Source organism: Bactrocera oleae, chromosome 2, assembly GCF_042242935.1.
Source record: "Bactrocera oleae isolate idBacOlea1 chromosome 2, idBacOlea1, whole genome shotgun sequence".
In the NCBI taxonomy this organism is placed as follows: domain Eukaryota; kingdom Metazoa; phylum Arthropoda; class Insecta; order Diptera; family Tephritidae; genus Bactrocera; species Bactrocera oleae.
This window is the reverse complement of record NC_091536.1, coordinates 62,533,274-62,553,775: the sequence shown is the minus strand read 5'-3', so window position 1 is coordinate 62,553,775 and position 20,502 is coordinate 62,533,274. Positions and strand designations below refer to the sequence as shown.

The following is a 20,502-nucleotide window of genomic DNA, read 5'->3' as shown; positions in this document are numbered from 1 at the left end:
AGGGTACAAGTGTTTGGAAGATAAACCAGAATGAATGGCGTGGAAAGAGCGTAAAATGCATAGGCTTAGCGATACAGTATTTACTCTCCAGTTGAATATTTTCGAAGTATATTCAAACAAATACAGGGTGGCGCACGAATCGTGCTACAAAAACAAACCATAATAACTTTTTTCTGTGTAAGTAATCGACTTACTTGTTTTTATTTGGCAGGTAATTATTTAAGTTTTTAAAAAATGAATGCCTTGTATATCGAAATGAGTACCAAGTTCAAATAACTAAAAATATGTCTGATGAGGCCCATTTCGATCTGAACGGGAATGTAAAGAAGCAAAATTGCCGCATATGGAGCGAATCAAATCCTTGACCCAGAACAAGTCTCTGTGTGGTGCGCAGCTTCATCAAGGTGTATTGTTGGACCATACTTCTTTGAAAAAAACGGTGTAACAGTAACTGTCAATGGGCCCGAACTGGCTGCACCAAACTTTTTTTATGGGGTTATGTCAAGCAAGATGTGTACAAAAAAAAACCCAGAAATCTTACTGAAATTGAAGTAGTCCATTAAAGTGATAATTGAGGTCATTTACGGTAATTTTTACATATTTTTTAAAAGTAATTAATTATATTTAAAAAAAAAATGTATTTAGAGGGTGTCTCAAGGGGAGATAATTGGATAATTTTTAAATGAAACGTAGAATATATTAATAAATCACTGATTGTATTGCGTAATAAGTTTCAAAGCCTTAGTAAATAAATTTAAGATGGGTAACCATCTTCCGTTTATTTGTGTCTAAAGACCTTGAATTAAGAAGTAAGGAAAGGCTAAGTTCAAGTCGATCATTTTGTACTCTCGCAAAGTCAAATGGTATACTCGTTTGAGATTTCTTTGTGGATTGGCTGATATTTTCGGTAGAAGGTCAACTATAGGCACTGGGGTCCACATATTTAGTACTTAGAGGATTGAACAGTTTTGGTTCGATTTAGAGAATTTTTGGTCACAAAGTATTATTCACGCAAAGTTTTACCCCGATATAATCATTGTTGCTTGATATGCATAGTGGAAAGTGAAAGAATCAGATGGAATTGAAAATGGTGTTATATTGGAAATAGGCGTGGTTGCAGTCCGATTTCGCCCAAACTGGTTAAGCAGATCTCAAGATATGGGTTTTCACCTAAAAGTGGGCTGTGCCAGGCCCACTGTCTAATTTTGAACGCGGTTTCTATAAAGTCATCTCAAACCATCCCTGTGTTAAAATTTAATGACTCTGGCGTGTTTAGTGCTTGATTTATCGCGCCTTTAGTAGTTTTTAACAGTACCGTTATATGGGGAGTGGGCGGAGTTGCCACCCGATTTCAACTATTTTCACACCGTCAATAAAAGTGCTAAAAGCATTTGCTTCCAGTGAATTTTGTTATTATAGCATTAGCGGCTTAGGAGATATGCACATTAAACCTATTAGAGGCGGGACCACGCCCACTTCAAAAAAAAATTTAACTGCAGATGCCCCTCTCTAATGTGATCCTGTGTACCAAATAACAGTCTTGTATCTTATTGCGGAGCTTAGTTATGGCAATTTATTTGTTTTTGATTAATGGCGTTTTGTGGGCGTGGCAGTGGTCCGATTACGCCAATCTGCAATACCAACCGTCTCACGGTACCAAGAAACATGTCTACCAAGTTTCATAAAGATATCTCAATTTTTACTGAAGTTAGAGCTTGCACGGACGGACAGACAGACGGACGGACAGACAGTCACCCGGATTTCAACTCGTCTCTTCATCCTGATCATTTATATATATATAACCCAATATCTAGCTCGATTAGTTTTAGGTGATACAAACGACCGTTAGGTGAACAAAACTATTATACTCTGTAGCAACAGGTTGCGAGAGTATAAAAAGGTTCTATCGAAGAATCAAATTTCTAAATGAAAAGATATTGTATCGAAGCAACACTCGATGAGAAATAAGATAGATTTTGAGACATTTTGCGAAAGTGACCTAAGATCCATCGGAGAAAATTAGCGGTGAAAGAGTAGTATCTAAGTAAATGTTCACCGAATGCGGGTGTTTCTACCAAAATATATATACTTTAACAAGGTAACACCCAACGCCGGAGACCGTATAAAGGATTTATATAAATAATCAGAGTGACGAGCTTTAATTTTCCTCTTCTCTCCAAGAAGATACAGTTTTTCATAAAATATCGGTATAGCCGAAGTTAACGTTTTTGTTTTTTAATTTAATTTTATATACTCTGATTATAATTTTCTAAGGAAGAACATTTTTCCCTGGAGGAATGGTATTCAAAACGATCGTAACAATTTATGCTCTTTATTTAATCTGATGACATTTGTGTCCCATCTTGTTTAACTATTCATGCAGAAGATTTGGCTTGCCAAGTCAAAGACTTAAAGTAATTTTTTGACGCAAATTTTCTTGTTTTAATTATGATAAAAAATTGTAAAACCTAAACATAATATGGCTGCTTTTTACTTTAATAGTTGAGTGTTTACTGTTGTTTTGCAGGATTTTCATCTCAGTTCTCAGTTCTCAATACTATGTCGTAAGCAATTATACAAAAAATGTTGATGAATTGAAGGGTCATAGTACAATGGAAATAAGTTGAATACTCTAAATAGTATTACGAAATTTGGGAGTGCCTACTGGAAAAGCATATATGTATAAGCTATTCAAATGCAAGCATTATTCAAAGAGACGAATTTCAAGTGTTCAAATACTCCTTTATATATAAAATATATAACTAATTTATATGCAAAATTTAATTTATGGGCCATTCGACTTACTATTAAACTGTTCTAGGTAATATACAATACCGGCAGTGGTGGTGAGCGATTGTTTGCGAAATGGGCCACTTGTTTCGGTCATCGATAGTACTTGCCTAGTGCATAATTGCTTATGTAAAGTATTCACTACATATGTATGTATGGCATAAATTCAGAAATTGATTATTCAAAGCGTGAATTACTAGTCAGATGGTTGGGTTATTGACATATTGGCAACGATTTTATTGTTTCGGTGTTTTATGACGCCGGCTTTAGTTACTCATTTTCTGCAAAGCAATCGCTTTTATCGCCAATGTTATTTACTTTTATTCTAAAAACCATTGGCACTTTATGAATTTATAAAACAATATAGTATTTGTGCGTGGCATTAAGATTTGCTGGCAAATCACATAACACAAGTGTTATTTTTATTGTTTACTTAAGCACATATGTACGAACATACTTAAGTGCGATTTCATTAGAATTGCTCTGGCAAATGTGAAATATTATTACACATACATTATTTTAGCGAACCACTGCGGGATCTTCAAGTTATAGCACGTCGAGAAATATAAATATTATTTGAAATAAAAAAATTCAAGTGATCAAAGCAGAATTGCCTGTTTACTATAACTGTGTGCACATAGTACTATAATTTGCTTTTCAATTTGAATTATTTCATTCTCTTGGCAGCTGTATTGGCTCTTTTGCTTAACTACGGAGCATTTTATTTTAAATTAAATGTGTTATACTGTAGAATTACTTCGCCTACTTCAACTCGTTGACAGTTTGCGGAATGTGAACACTGAACTGCACACAATTCGGTTCCGCATGCCATTAGTGGGGGTTTTGGCTTTGTGTATCCACCTTTGGTGGTAAAACATAACCCACAATTATACATTTACATATGTATATTTTTCATTTCACTTTTTCTTTTATTAATTTTTACAGCCGATGGTACATACATATTTTTATGTGAGTAGAGCTCGCCACCAAACATAAAGAACTCACTCAATTCTCGGTAAGGCACTCACTTGATTTACGCTCTTATGCGATTGCTACTGCAAATGACTCATAGAACGTAATGAACTAGCTGACAGCTACAAAATTGCCCGCGGAAATGTGCTGCACAGTGATTTGTGATTGGCTAACTGTTGATTACATAATTTATAGGCTTATAGTGGCAAAATAATAGTCGTTAAAATAGCAAAATCTTAAAAAAGCAGCAACAAATAGTCACATATTTCTTCCGAGCTCAGCATTAATGAATTAGATTCGTTTAGGATTTTCAAAAAATCGTTTTCTACACTTTAAGGTCCTAAAATGTTATACAATTCTAGAATAGTGATAAAATATTCGCGTTACATTTTATATAATGTCAAGATAAAATTGTTTATATACTTAAATATATGTATGTATGTTTCCTAAAGCCCGCAAAAGAAATATTCGGTTTCTTTTTATTTACACTCAGAATAAATTTTCAAAGTAAAGAATTTTTGAGTACTTGAAGACTTGCCCAACCCCTTAATAGATTAGAAGCTTTTTATCAAAACTTGTATGAAAGAAATATATATTTATTTATAAATTAATTATATAATATAAATAATTTTGGATTTATATAAATAATTAATTTATAATAATCTAATATTTACTAGTTTTGGTTGTCTGCGGATAACACTTAAATTTATTTTAAGTTACTTTTGCTTTTGAAATGCATAAAATAAATTTTATTAGCTATAAAAAATAATTGTTTCCTCCTAAGAACTGTGGTAACTCTTTTTCGCAAATAGTTGTGAATAAAAATTTTATTCTATTTCTATTTTATTGTTAGTAACTATATATATATGTATATTCAACTACGCGAGGAATTATATATTTCGGAGATAAGCAAAACATTTCTATATTTTTCCAAACATATTTTAATAATTTTTCTAGAGATAATTTATGAATAATGACAAATATACTTTTTGATATCTATTATGTTTAAGAAATCTTCTGCCTATCTATGTTTTGTAGCTCAATTTGCTATATCAAAATGTATTCCTTCCCTATTAGAATATTAAGTAATTAAAGTAGTTAAAACAAGTAAGGAAGGGATAAATTCGGGTGTAACCGAACATTGAATACTCTTGCAACTTGCAAGGGCCAAAGTAAGGAAAATACCTTCAAGTGTTAGGAAAACTTTATATTAAACAAGTAAGGAAGGGCTAAGTTCGGATGTAACCGAACATTTTATACTCTCGCAAAGTCAAATGGTATACTCGTTTGAGATTTCTTTGTGGATTGACTGATATTTTCGGTAGAAGGTCAACTATAGGCACTGGGGTCCACATATTTAGTACTTAGGGGTTTGAACAGTTTTGGTTCGATTTAGACAATTTTTGGCCGCAAGGTGGCATACTTTAATTGCATTATTCACGCAAAGTTTTACCCCGATATAATCATTGTTACCTGATTTGCATAGTGGAAAGTGAAAGAATCAGATGGAATTGAAAATGGTGTTACATGGGAAGTAAGCGTGGTTGTAGTCCGATTTCGCCCATTTTCACACTATGACATAGAAACATGAAAAGAACGTTATGCACCGAATTTGGTTGAAATCGGTTGAGCAGATCTCAAGATATGGGTTTTCACCTAAAAGTGGGCTGTGCCACGCCCACTGACTAATTTTGAAAACGATTCCTATAAAGTCATCTCATACCATCCCAGAGATACAATTTAATGACTCTGGCGTGTTTAGTGCTTGATTTATCGCGCTTTTAGTAGTTTTTAACAGTACCGTTATATGGGGAGTGGGCGGAGTTGCCACCCGATTTCAACTATTTTCACACCGTCAATAGAAGTGCTAAAAACATTTGTTTCTAGTGAATTTTGTTATTATAGCATTAGCGGTTTAGGAGATATGCACATTAAACCTATTAGAGGCGGGACCACGCCCACTTTAAAAAAAAAGGTTTAACTGCAGATGCCCCTCGCTAATTTGATCCTGTGTACCAAATAACAGTCTTGTATCTTATTGCGGAGCTTAGTTATGGCAAGTTATTTGTTTTTGATTAATGGCGTTTTGTGGGCGTGGCAGTAGTCCGATTACGCCCATCTGCAATACCAACCGTCTCACGGTACCAAGAAACATGTCTACCAAGTTTCATAAAGATATCTCAATTTTTACTCAAGTTAGAGCTTGCACGGACGGACAGACAGTCACCCGGATTTCAACTCGTCTCTTCATCCTGATCATTTATATATATATAACCCTATATCTAACTCGATTAGTTTTAGGTGATACAAACAACCGTTAGGTGAACAAAACTACTATACTCTGTAGCAACAGGTTGCGAGAGTATAACAAGTAAGGAAGGGATAAATTCGGGTGTAACCGAACATTGAATACTCTTGCAACTTGCAAGGGTCAAAGTAGGGAAAATACCTTCAAGTGTTAGGAAAACTTTATATTAAAAAATGTTACGAAACAATTCATTTGACGAAATCGTAAATAGATTCCAATCAAATTTGTCGAATATTAATATTTATTTAGTGCTTAGTTATGGCATTTTATATGTTTTCGATTAGTGGCGTTTTGTGGGCGTTGCAGTGGTCCAATTACGCCCACCTACAATACCCAACTTTTTATGGTACCAAGTTTAAGCTTGCACGGACAGACGGACGGACAAGCGGACGGACAGACATCCGGATTTCAGCTTGCCTTGTCATTCAGATCATATATATATATTACCTTATATTTATCTCGATTAATTTTAGATGATACAAATAACGGTTAGGTGAACAAAACTAAAACAAGAGTATTAAAACTAATAAATTATTTTTAGGATAATTAATAATTACACCTTGCATGAATCAGAGAACGGGTTATCTAGCAGAAAATCTAATGTAATTGAGTTTTTTAAAAAGCTCTTCTGTTCAAAAATCTCTTAAAAAATGCCTTATTGAGTTGTTTAAGTTTCAGAAGCTTTATCTAAAATAAAAGCTCATCTAGAAAAATGATTTTAATCATTGGATATAGCGTACTCGAATAAGTTTATACGCTGGGTGTTTCATATATCCGGTTTTGGGACTAACACAGTATTTTATTTTAATTTTTTGTTTCAACTTAGGTAATCAATAATAATTTCATAGTATTGATATATAAAAATTAAAATCTCTATTTGTTAACTTTTTCATTCCCTACGTCCCATTGTAACGCACATCACCGGAAATCCAATAGTTACGCCGGCAATATCGCTCAACACTGCGTTAAATTCTTGTATCGCAATTGCAACTGAAACTTTGCAACCTAAGAATTTAAATATTTATGGTAATAAGCGACAAAAATAGAACGCAGATATATACACGAAAATATGTATATACGTGTGTTAATATCAAAATAGCACATATTTATATTCATTTGCAGCAATGTATTAATCATAAATTCGTCGGCGAAAATCAATACAGAGTACAATCACGACTCAAATCAAAATGTGACGCGACGCTTGGAACATAACAACCGCGTTAAACGAGAGGGAGCGGCTAACGAAGGAAGTGAAGTTAGTTAGAATATACAACGAAGTTGGCAACCTAAATAGAATTCGCATGTGGCGCATAACATTTAACATTACGAATAAAACAGAGTAGATGAAAATAAATAGGAATCAAGCATTTACGAAAATATATATAGAAATTATTTAAATTACGCGCACACTTTCTGCTTGAATTAATACGATTTTTTTTTACTCTCTCTTTATTCTTTGTTTTTTTTGCATTTAAATAGCCGATTTCTTTTTGTTATTAATTTCACAATTTAGCATATTCATTTTTTGTTTTCTGTGCCGCAAAAAAGTGAAAATAACCGAAGCTAAATCAATCCAATATAAATCCACTACTTCAGGTAGCTGACCACAACAGTTGTAGAAGTAGAATGAGAGCAATAGCAACATTTGTGAGCGGTTCAAAAGTCGCCAAAAACAAATGAAAATACAAACAAACAAACACATTCACACTCACTCACGTGCTTGTCACTGCAGCGGCAATAAAGGTACGAAACCAAATGTCATAGGTAGCGGCAGCGCAGAGTAAATGCAATATTTGCAGTTGCCATTATGTCTCCCGCTCCGCTGCTCTCCCTACGTTCACCTTAGCAGACGTGCGCTTGTTGTTGTTGATTATTCTCAAGTAGAGAATATTTTTGTGCGTTGTTTGCTTTGCTTTGCTGCCCCTTTTCTTATTAGTAATATTATTTCGGGGTTTAAAATTTTCATACGCGCACTTATTTATACACAGAAATACGATTTCATACATTTGCTTACAAGTATGTATTATTTGCTCAAATATATTTATTTACACACCATTTAGTACACAAGTTGCGGCAGCAGGGCCAACGAAACGACCGACGGACGACACTCGCAAAAACACTTCACAGGAATAATTTAATTCCAAAACACTCTAAACACTTTGCCCAACCGCTACTCACATCCGTACTCGATTGGCAACGCCAGCTGACTGACTCGCCAGCATTTGCAAGCTATTGCGGAAGGCTGCTTATGGAGTGTTTAACCTGTGCATGACCCAATTTGTAATTTTGACACACTGCTAGAAGCGAAGATAAGAAAGAAATATATTAAATTTATTATTTTCTTATATAATTAAACGAAACTGTATTGAACCGTAATATTTTGTTTAATTATGAAGCTGGTTTAGATATCATGGAAAATATTGACAAGTTTCTCGTAGATAACCCTGGAAATGGAAATAAATAGTCATATCCAACAATAAATTTTAGAGTATTTGAAAGATATACTTTATTAGTCGATTTCATTACATTTCGAATCTATATCACACTTAAGTTATAGTGTAGGCTCATTCTTAATTTTGACATATTACGGTGCTTCTTATATTATATAAGAAGTAAGCAGTTTATCTAAGAGATGGCGTTATTGTCCCTAGTACAATACGGCGCTGAAAAAGTGTTTATTCGCGCAAAAAGTTTGTCTTTGACAGTTTTTCGATTGATTTACTGAGTACGTTGTGAGCGCTCGTCAAAGATGAACACCCGCAAAGAGAATTTTCGCTATATTTTACAATTTTTCTTTGATCAAGGCGAAAAAGCAGCCAAAGCGGCTGAAAACATTAATTTAGTTTATGGGCCCGATACTGTAAACGAACGTGTAGGACAAAAATGATTTGCTAGGTTCCGTTCCGGTAATTTCGATGTCAAAGATGCAAACCGCGTCGGGAGGCCTGTCGTCGAAAATTGAGATAAAATCAGGGAAATAGTGGAAACAGACCGTCACGTGAGCACTTATTTAATTGCTGAGGAACTAAAGATAAGCCAGAAAACCGTTTGGAACCATTTGCATAACACAAACTAACGCAAAAAACATGATGGACCGAATTTCCATCTGCGAATCGCAACAAAATGACCCGTTTCTGAAGCGGATTGTGACTGGCGATGAAAAATGGGTCACTTACAACAACATCGAGCGCAAACGGTCGTGCTCAAAACTCGGGGAAGCGGCCCAGACAGTGGTCAAAACCGGATTGACGGCCAGGAAGGTTTTGTTGTGTGTTTGGTGGGACTGGCAAGGAATCATCTACGAGCTGCTCCCCTATGGCCAAACGCTCAATTCGGCCCTCTACTGCCAACAACTGGACCGCACACAGAAGCTCCAGGAGCTCGGATGGGAGGTCCTAATGCACCCACCTTATTGTCCGGACCTGGCACCAAGTGATTATCTTCTTTTCCTGTCCATTAAAGATAAACTATTTGAGATATCGAATTAAAATTTTTGGATATTATTTTAATATAAACGAGTATTTTGATAATATTATAAATATTTATTTGTATATGTTCAAATAATTTCGCATATATGCACAAAGGCACTTGTATATATATATACATTTATATGTGAGCGCATTTTCTGTGGATAATTTTTTAAAATTTTGTGGACATTTTTATCTAATAAATATATGGCATCACTTATTAGTTCAAGTGTGAGTCATCTGCACTAACTGCCGCTAGATGGCGCTGCAACATACGGAAGTTACTACATTAAACAATGAAAGAAGGAGCTAAATTAAGACATAGTTGGCAACGATTTCATTTTGAAGCTGTAAAACAAAATGATCCCAAATTTTTACAACTATAACAATTTTACGCAATTAAACTTAGTGTAATTAGTACATAGAAAGAGGCTTATTCATCATTTCTTAAATGTGCAATTATACAAGAGCGTACATACATACACACATACAAAGCTTACTCTCTGCAATCCTATATAGTATATAAATATAAATGTGAATGTCAATAAAGTAAAAATTAGCTTAAACTTAAATTTCAGACGTTCATATTTCTTACGACTCAATGTGGCTTTTATATTTTTTATTACGTTGCTATTTAGTTGCTGCTTAGGATTTAAAGAGAACAAATATTACTGTACGTTGTACATCCACAAAGCGAACTTGGTATCTTCTTGACTTATATTGAAGTTCATAAACTTATACTTAGTTTTATTGCTATAAATAGTTCGCATCAGCTAAAATAATATTAAAAACACCGAACGACTGAATAGCCTAAATTTAATATATTTAGTCAATGTCAAGCAGAGGATCGGTTCCATTCTAATTAAGCGCTAAACCGGCTAATTTAAAAAAAAACTTGTATATTTAATTTTATTAAAATGTCACATATTTTGACCAGCCTGAACGGTTTAAATACAGGTGGAAAGACGGAAATCATTTTATGGGGTATATTTGGGAATTTTGACATTGCTCAGGTATACTCGAGAACCTTATTTGAAGCAATTTTATATATTATATAAATAATACTCACTGACCGACATATTCGGCATAAAACTTGTTAGAATAACGAAAATCATCGTTACTAGTATATGGAAGTTGGGGGTGGTATTGCCCCTTTTCATCTCGTTTTGCCAATGCAACATACTACTAACATGCCACGTACTAATAAAATACTCCCTGGGTTTCATTAAGATAAATCACCTACCGTCACCAATCCATATGGAGTAAAGTCAGCTGGATGTTCGAAAATTTTGATATTAGTTATATAAGGGCGAAGTCAAGTTTTCACCAGTTTAGGCACAAAGTTACACTGTTATTAGAAAAACATACTCTCTAATTTCCTTTGAGATAACTCACATGTTGGGAGATATATGCGGTATACAGTCACCCGGAAGTTCGAAAATCTTTATATTAGGTATATGGGAGCTAAGGGAAATATTTACCCGATTCAACCTATTTTTGACATTCAGACATACTATTATTAGGAAAGGATTATCTGAGAATTACAATTATATATTTCACACATTGACCCTTATTTTCTGTAGAAAGTCAACTGTAGTCACCTGGGTCCACACATTGGGTTTCAGGGGCCAGCTTAGGTTCTATTTGGCCATAAGGTGGCATCCTCTAAAGCCATTTGGGTGATATACTTGTAGCAGTGCACCGGATATACCGATGAGAGCCGCTCTTTGAACACGTTCAAGCTTCTTTACAAACGGAGCCTTTTCGCCTTTTATAGAACATTATTGGCTTCAACAGAGTTTCGCAGAGCAACAACACGACCTTTGGTGAGTATCCCCACATTTTCTCTATAGTTCATCAACATCAATATAAGCAATATATGTCTTCCTTACTCTCTCCTCAATATTTTGCCTTCACGAAAGCTTCCATCAAGGATAGGCCATAGGTGCTTTATCTAATCAACAGGTTGAAATCGTGAGCCTCTGAATGAGGGGAGAGAAACGTCTGGAATCTTATACCCGCTGGTAAATAAAACCGTATTTATGTTTTACTATGATGGCTAAGTCGCTTCGATTCATCCAAACAGACCTATCATTTGATATGATTTTGATACCAAAAGTTCGTCCCTATAAACTACGCCCCGTATGAAAATTTGACCCGGACTCACATTCATAAGCCCACGTCTTGTTACCCTACCGGTAATGTAGGGCGACCATCACTCAACTTCGACTTTTTAAAGTACTCAGATCTTTTAGTACGAGTCTAGCATTGACACAATTCATACCCAAAACATTAACCAAAATAGTTGAGTCGATCCATAAGGAATGTTGAGATCCTCTGCGATCTCTCAAAACGACGATTTTTAAGCATTGTTTCTTTAACTATTTCGGTGTTATCGCCATTAACAGAGAGAGATGGACTACTCGCATGCGGCAGGTTTTCAATGACTTCACGATCTTCTCTGAATGCTCAATGCTACTCAAATACTTTATTTCAGATTAAATACTTCTGTAATATTTTCAACGATATCGTAACCGCGATTCCATTGGAACAACAAAATAACAAGCAAACTCGTTGTTCACTTTCTTTGCCATGGAAAAAATCTTCAGACAAACTTATCGCGTCGTAAACAAACAGCTGCTAAGCACAAACTAATTGACATGTGGACATCAAACTACGCACGAACAAGGAAAAAATTTGTTTATCGATTAGGTTGGCGCGCGTAGCTTAAATGGACCGAGTCCGGGTCAAATTTGTTTTCAAAGCACGAACTGTTAAATAATTTTAACTCATCTCGCCATAATCAAATTAAAGAATAACCTACACTTCCAATTAGTTATTATTTTATTTTTTATTAATTCATTTTAATATAATACATACAGATTTACGTACATAATTACATACACTCTTTTTGTCAACAAAGTTTGTATAAGATATTTTTATTATATATAGAGTATATATGTGTATATTTATAAGGCATGCACATTTTTGAATAACTTTCATTCTGATTTATTTTTAATTTTTCAAAATATGCCTAACATTTTATTTCAATCGCTTTGTGAGAGTTTATAATTCGAGCTTATTTAACTAATGACTTAATTTTATTTTTCGTTAGTAATACACTGGGTTAATAATGATACATTTCGTACTTATCTTAACTTATGTAAGGTTATATATAAGTCGAAGTAGCAAAATAGACGCAAGTATAATACAGTGGCGCGTATTGAGACAGATTTGAGTTTTTTTGTTTGTTTTTGGTTTAAGGCCATAGAAATTATAGTGCTGTGAATAGATTTAATTTTGAAATTTTAATATTGTTATTGTGAAAACTAACGGTTTTTAGTTTGCTTTTTAATTGTAATTAAATGAAAATTATTTTGCACTCGAAGCTTTGAGAGCATTGCTGCTCAGCAAATTTCGAGTGCACTCGTTAATATCGTAAAGCGTTCAAGGCCGAAGTGAGTGTGTATGAAAAGTTTGAGGTTAGAGCGCTGAAACTAGTTTATTTACAATTTCCTTTGTTTTTTTTAAGTAAATGATTTTACTTTTCAATGAAAAATCTTAGAAATGTACTTAATAATAAGTATTATTAGCATTATAATAATAAAGATACTTAATATTTGTGTTACATATTACTGGGTGGTCCGCGGGAGCGGTGTCCTTGCGCATGTCCGGTTTGTCTAGAGCCGGGGCGTGAATGTACAATTGCGTAATTGTCGTTATCAATGGGAATCGACCTTCAAAAATACACATTTTTTAAAAAAACTATTTTTTGTTATTGTAAATTGTATGCACAACATTTTCAAATATTATGTAGAAAAAAAATTGTTTCCAGACAGGTTTAGTAATGGACAAGTGAAACAAATAGTTGAGTGACAGTACAGTGGATGTGTAAAGTGTGGCTACCACTTTAGTATAATAGTTTTTAGGTGTTTAAAAATAAATTAGAAATAAAATACAATTTAGTAACAAATATAAAAAATAAATTACATTTTTATCGAGCTGAGTGGCAAATAAATTTGTGTACATTATATAAAATGGTTACATTTTTGAGCAAAAACTATTTGAGGGAAAAATATTAAACTATGTGCCCATTGGTTAGTTACAGCACAACTTTTTATAGTTGCCAGATTTTATTTTTTCTAAGTTAACATTAGTATTTGTACTCTAAAATTATGGTAGTTATTAACCAGTTAAATATTATATTATTAACACATACACATACAACTAAACACACATTGTGGCGTATTGGATTTTATAGTATTTCACTGTACTCTGTGGCATTTCGTATATGTGTTGCTTGTCGGTGGCCAAGAAGGCAGTGACAATTTTTAATAAAAATAATAATAAATAAATTAAAATCACTAAAAAAATATTACAAAAATATGTATGAAAAAAATTATAAAAAAAATATATTCAAAATTAGTTTTTTTTTCAAAATTTCCAAATTTCTGAAACTTGTGTTCTGCATGCATTTGTCAACTCCTTGTTGTTTTGTTTTTTGTTGTTGCCTTTGTCTGCTCTTGTAGTTTAACACATACTAGCACATAAACATATACATACATAATATAATGTATTATTATTTTGTTTTTGTTGTAATTTTGTGTTTTGTAAAAAAACTGTTCTTTGAGCGAACTTAGTATCTATCAGACCTATTCGAGTGTATCGTCGAGCCACCGCTTGTGTAGCCTTTATGCGCATCACGCCCATGCAGTGAGTAACGCGATCCATACTGGCTACCATGCCAACTTCTGTACGGATCGTATTCTTCAATGATAGATGGTTCTTTTTCGATGATCTAGATTAGTGACAACAATAACGGCGGGGAAAAAAGTAAATAATGATACACATTGGTTAAATTTCGAATATGAATGAATGTTTGTTGTTGTTGTTGTTGTTAGTTTTAATAATTACCTCGGTGTTCGCACAACTACAACTCATTGCAGTGCAAAGGAAAATGTTCATCAGCAACATGATGAGGAAGAGTACGCCCAGAGTAATGGCCAACCAGAGCAGCCATGGCGGGTTAATGGTGTCCTCGCAAGTACTGGTGACCACTAAAAGGTGGATATTTGAATTAATTTTTATAAAAGTTGTTTAAAAAAAATAAGAAAAAGCGTTAACTTTACTAATTTCTTTAAATATTGTACTGTTATATTGGACAATAATTCATGCCATGTTGTCAAACAAGAAAGTTTTCCATACAATTTGAGTTTGAACGATCAGTTTGCATGACAGCTATATGTTATAGTGGTCCAATATCGGCGATTCTGACATTTGAGGAGAGAAAATAGCGTGTCCAAATTTCATAATGATATCTCAAAAACTGAACGTCAAGTTCGCGCATATACAGACAGACGGAAAACGACAATCGTAACACTTTTAATTAAATTTTTTAAGCAACCGGCTCAGGAAGCTGTGCTCTTGAATGACTTTTACGAGTCCAAAATCCATAGCAGCTTGGACTATATTTACATCTATTGAAGACACTATGTCACCAAGGTAGTTACTGATGAATTTGGCTTTGCTATCATAAAAAAAAGGACGTGGGGGCTGCACGGAGATTTAGGTGGAGAAGATAAATGTGTGTTTTCAAAGATGGGATGAAGTCTATAGAAAGATAGAGAGGTATATCGTCATGAACTCTCTAATAATTCTCGTTTTCGGTTTCCAAACAACTACAACGGTATTAAGCAGAGAAAGGTTTCAGTAATCTACTGCCCCGAGGGAAATCTACCTTCAAGGAGGTATGTATGCGCTCCAAATCCACAGTTCTAAGCTCTTGAAACTGGATACTGCTGAACCTCACTCTCGATTACGTTAATCTCAATGAAACTGATGAAAGGTTTCGCTGGAAACTATAGAGTTGATAGTTTTGCAAAGAAGAGTACTCTCTTCTCCTTATATACTTTTTACCGGACGGAGACATAATGTAAGTTCAATTTTCGCCTTGCGGTTTACTCTTTAACAGCTTGAGTAAGCTCAGCGAACGCAGGACAATCGCCGGTTCTTGCGCGATCGTAAGGTCGTTTAGTTCCGAGTTCAGTTTGAGGTCTAAGCAGCTTATTAAGCTAAGTGTTGTACGTTTTTCCGTACTTATAGGGAATACAGTTCGTTTTATGTCTCTACGGTAAATTAATCTAAAAGTTTAATAAATCTTTATGGTTAAACATTTTATTGAAACTGGGGAAGTGGAACATCACTCTTCACTTCTCTTCTGACTTTTCCGCTTATGTGAAACAATAACTGAATCATTTAAGTTCTAACTTCTTGAAATTAGTTTGCGGGTTTGTGATTAGTTTAGTCGTTTAGGTTACAAGAACGTGATTAAAATTTTCCAACTGTGACCTCTTGTCAGGGAATTCGCAAACAAATCTAACCCCGACACTATTACACTAAAATTGTTGTACCTATTTTTAAGTCATAATTTATAATATCTGTTACTTACATGGCGCCTGAGAAGGATCCAGCACAAACACGGTGGTGCCCGCTAAGGAACCCTCTTCGTTTGGACCCAATTTAGCGTTGCCACCTTTGCTAAAACCAACCGCACCCGCACCAGCCAATGCAATTTGCTTGCAGTCTTCATCTTCCATGCAACGGCCATAACATTGAATCACATCGCACTGCAGGTGAACCTCTGAGTCTGTTTAAAAAAGAAGAAAAGAGAAGAGAACAAGTTAAATATGTGAAATGTTTCTTTAGTTTTTATGTTAAGATAAAATATATACTAATACTAAGCTTCTTTATAAATATTTATAAAACAATTGTTGTTAATTTGAATCCAAGGCCATAAGCTAGTAATCTTTTAAACAATTTGAGAAAAATTTATAAAAAACAAGGGCATTGAAATTAAAATTAATTTTATAATATACTTCTTTGGTATACAAATTCATGTCAATAATGGATTTATCGTTAAAGAGATCCGAAAAATTTGAATTCTACTCTGAAAATAGGTGAAATCGAATAATAACCACGTCCACTCCCATATGATGGTTATATAATGACGATAACTCACTAAATAAATTTTTTACACGCACTAAAATTCCTATATGGTACAGAAGGACTTTATGGGAGCCAGTATCAAACTTGGTCAATCGGCGTGGTATCGCCCACCTTAAAGTGAAATTCTATTCCTCAGGAACTACTCTAACAATTTTAACCAAATTTGGTGTATTATCCTGACATTCCCATCTTACATTATGAAAATGGGCGAAATTGGATCAAAGCCACATCTACTTCCCAATAACAAAATTTTAAATTCAGCCTGATTCTTTAATTTTACAGTTTATAAATCGAGAGTCAATGGCTCCATTAAAATAAAACTTTGCACAATTGGGGCCTTCTATTTTTTCTCACGTCTAAACATTGTCGAAATCGGGCCATAAGTTTTCACGGCTCCAGATACGGAATATGTGGACCTTAGTGTCTATGGTTGACATTTTACCGAAAATAGCGGTCAATCTGTGATATAAAAAAATGAATCTTAGAGAACGTATACCGATATATCGACTAATATGTAATAAAACTCAGAGAGCATTTTTTCTGATAATAATATGTTTTGATGCCAAAAAGGGATAAAACCGAGTCAATACTAGCCGCAGCTCCCATATACCTAATGCAATAATTTCAAACTTCGCCTAGCCTTAAAACAATCTATATTGTAATTTTTCTACTCACCTTCTGGAAACTTGAACATGGACTTGAGTGTCGCTTCGGCACTATGTCCATCCGGGCTTGGTACGAAACGGGAAATAATATTATCATCCTTCGGGCAGCTGTGGGCGAATAATAATTTAATAAAAAAATTGTTCAAAGAAGGTAATGCAATTAAGAAATTAGCAAAACAATAACATTCTTCCAACTCACCCTCTCTCATCGATCAACTGAATGGTGACGTTCTTCTTGTCAAACGCAAAGCAGTTGGCAACACGTACGCCATAGGTGCCTGTATTAAAATTCACACAAGGAAGTAAGAATATTACAGATTTACGCATTGAAAGTACTTTAATAGCAATAACCGTTATTTGTAGAGTGAAGTAAAGTAAAATTACGAAATTAATTACCATTTGGCTTCGTTAATTCTGCGCGTATTTTATACTCATGTCCATAAACCGTTTCGCGAACGCGGCGCTCATTATCGAAGAACTTTAAAATGACATGGGAGTTGTCATCGCTGTTGACAAAAAAGAAATGGGACAAAGGAAAAAAATTAAATAAATACGTGATAAAGTCTTTATTAAAGATGTATGTGTGCACTTATTATTAAAATGATATGCCTTTTTTTACTGTCGAGATAAACATAAAACTTAAGGCGCTGCGGTGAAATGAGTATGTATATGGAGAGGCATTCTCGCAGTATTCTTATTTATTATTTTTTTCAGTTAGAGATTTTAGTAAAGCTAAGCAATTTAAGTAAAGTGCTTTTGAATTTCTTTTTGAGCAACAACAACAACAGTGGTAGCTAGGCAACTGCTAATTAAGTGCCTGCAATTATGTACAGTTCTATGCGCTTGTTTTGCCACTGTCAACTGCAGCGACCATTAGAATTACGTAACATTAGCTCATTGAAAACGAGAACGCAGCGGGTTTAACGCACTGCGATAATATGTATGTATGTATGTGTGTACATATATTATAAATGTATAGTAAACATGTGACTGGTGAACAGTTGAAAGCTAAGCAAACGTTGCGGAAGCGCGCATCATAACAACAAAAATACTGCATACAAATACGAAAAGCTTAAAATTGCAAAAAAAAATATTAAAAAAAAATAATTAAAAATTACAAAATAATGCAACGCCTGCGGAAATGCTCTGATACGCCGAACACAGTGCAACGGCTGCGCTTACGGCGCGCAGCGCATTTTAGCGATTTAACAGAGCATAAAATTTGAATGAAATTGCATAATAATAAATCTATTTTTTTATTTGCTATAAACTACGTTAAAGCACGCATAAGTGTGCGGTAATTAAGTGGAAATTGAACTGGCGAAAAAAGTACAAAAGACTTAAGCAACGAACTCAATAGTGCGCTCATACTAGGCATACGCACAATACACATTTTCAAAGCTTTTAACCGCAAATCATAAATCTACAATACTTAAGAAATGCTGCTTTATTACAGCAAATATTTTCATTTCAATAATTTTTCTGCTTGCGCATCTTGGCCTTGCTTTCAACATTTTTCGCCAGTTTATTGGCCTACGAAAAGAAAGCAAGCGCAGAATGATGTATGTACATATGTGTGTCTGTCGGCAAATGTGAACATTTTGAGATTCCAATCAGTTCAGCACATTTGTTAGTCGTTAAGTATGTACATTTGTGTGCGCTGACATCAAAGTTATACTTTTTCGTTCGAACGCACTTAATTAAGTTCCAAAAATTCTTTACCCCAATTGAGTGGCCTTGATGTTGTTGGTACTTTATTATTGGCTGGAAAAAAACATTATTTATATTTGCTTTTTTCATATCAGGGCAACTCCAACAACTTGAACACCCGCCTACAATATTCATATACTTCTACACAAATGAGTACTTTATATACAAACCTATATGTATATAAATAAAAGAGTAGGAGCAGATTTATAGCTTCTTATGTGTCCGCTTTTTCATGAATAAAAAAGTCAACAATAAAAATTCGCATTAATTTCAGACATTCTGTATGAAGGTGTTTGACTTTGTTTGCTTTTGAACTGTGCTTTGTTTGTTGTGTACCACATACCACATAAAAACAACTAATTGCATGAGTGTCTACAACGTAGTAGGTATGTAGGCATGGCGATTATGTTATATAGGCAAGTATTTATCAGCACAGGCATCATTAAATCTCTTTTGTGTCAGTCAAAACCCACACGCAGGCGATAAACCAGAAAATGTGTGAATTTAAGTGAATTGCTGTTGATTGATATAACAGTGCAAACTTAGTTTTGACAACGATAGAGATTTGTACAAAAAAATAAGGAACTATTAGAAAATAAATCATAACATTTTTTAAATCTTTTCTTGTAGATATATGTTAATTATTTATATATTTTATATTTTACTATACAAATAGTTAAATATACATTTTAATAAAATAAAAAAATTTAGAAAAAAATTTTATTTAATAATAATATAGAATATTTTAAAAATAAATAAATAAGGTTAATTTTTTTACATCTTTCAAACAAACTTAGTTTTCTCATATATTAAACTATAGTTTATAATTTTTAAGCCTACCAGAATTTAAGATAAAACAATTAATAAAAACGCTATCAAAATTTAAAATGTAAACGAGTTCTCTTACATTAATCAAAACTACAGAAATTCCTTTTTGTTTTTTTTTTTATCAATTATAAAAAAAACTTGCACGATGATAAATCAACATACTGACAAACAATTTGAAAAAATGTATTAATTAAAGAAATATATTTAGGTCTTATTTAAAAAAATATACAATATATATAATTTTTTAGCCTTTATTTTTTTTGGAAATTTCATGCCAAACCTACAATAAATTAACTTTCTAATAGACGTTAATCTGTGAAATGTTATTCAGTAATAAAAAAAACTGTTAACTTCAAAATACAAATGATTACATACAAGAACTTCATTTCGATCGGTCAGTTTGTATGGAAGTTATTATATAAACATTATAAAAAATCCACTTCAGACTCTACAAATCGTACTTTCACAAATAGGGATAATCAAAACATACTTCGAACATAGCGGCATCTATCAATAAAATTTTAGAAAATTCAAATAAAATTTTGAGAAATTTTTTAGCAACAGTGGCGCTGGAGGTTAATTTGTGAATCAAAATCCTGTAGGATGGACTCAGGTAGACATAAAATTAAAAAAGCACAAGCAAATGGAAAGAAACTTACTTAGATTAGTCAAATTTTTAAACTAGTGCAGCTATTTATTTTCTTTGATTTGTAAAAGAAGATGATGAGACAAGTTGAAGAATTAAGACATGAATGAA

At 33.6% G+C, this 20,502-nt stretch overlaps 2 protein-coding genes across 15 annotated transcripts in view; both read right to left on the bottom strand.

The window, feature by feature from the left end:
- The window catches only part of Best1 (Bestrophin 1), a 47,707-nt gene extending 39,417 nt beyond the window's left edge, over positions 1 to 8,290 (bottom strand). For 5 of the 8 annotated variants that reach the window (XM_014239685.3, XM_014239688.3, XM_014239689.3 and 2 more), the window contains exon 1: positions 7,787 to 8,289. The gene's annotated coding sequence lies outside the window, so the exon portion shown is untranslated. Of the gene's footprint in view, positions 1 to 7,782 lie in introns of all 8 variants that reach the window. The other 3 variants (XM_036368813.2, XM_014239687.3, XM_014239686.3) reach the window with 3 other exon arrangements.
- Positions 8,291 to 12,369: 4,079 nt separating this feature from the next.
- The window catches only part of LOC106624655 (uncharacterized), an 81,443-nt gene continuing 73,310 nt past the window's right edge, over positions 12,370 to 20,502 (bottom strand). For 5 of the 7 annotated variants that reach the window (XM_036368816.2, XM_036368817.2, XM_070105469.1 and 2 more), the window contains 7 exons: positions 17,604 to 17,713; positions 17,407 to 17,485; positions 17,218 to 17,315; positions 15,986 to 16,183; positions 14,452 to 14,594; positions 14,190 to 14,335; positions 12,370 to 13,274 (listed from right to left, as the gene is read on the bottom strand). In XM_036368816.2, the coding sequence (XP_036224709.1) occupies positions 13,163 to 13,274; positions 14,190 to 14,335; positions 14,452 to 14,594; positions 15,986 to 16,183; positions 17,218 to 17,315; positions 17,407 to 17,485; positions 17,604 to 17,713 (886 nt within the window). In that variant the 3' untranslated portion in view covers positions 12,370 to 13,162. Of the gene's footprint in view, positions 13,303 to 14,189; positions 14,336 to 14,451; positions 14,595 to 15,985; positions 16,184 to 17,217; positions 17,316 to 17,406; positions 17,486 to 17,603; positions 17,714 to 20,502 lie in introns of all 7 variants that reach the window. The other 2 variants (XM_036368821.2, XM_036368820.2) reach the window with 2 other exon arrangements.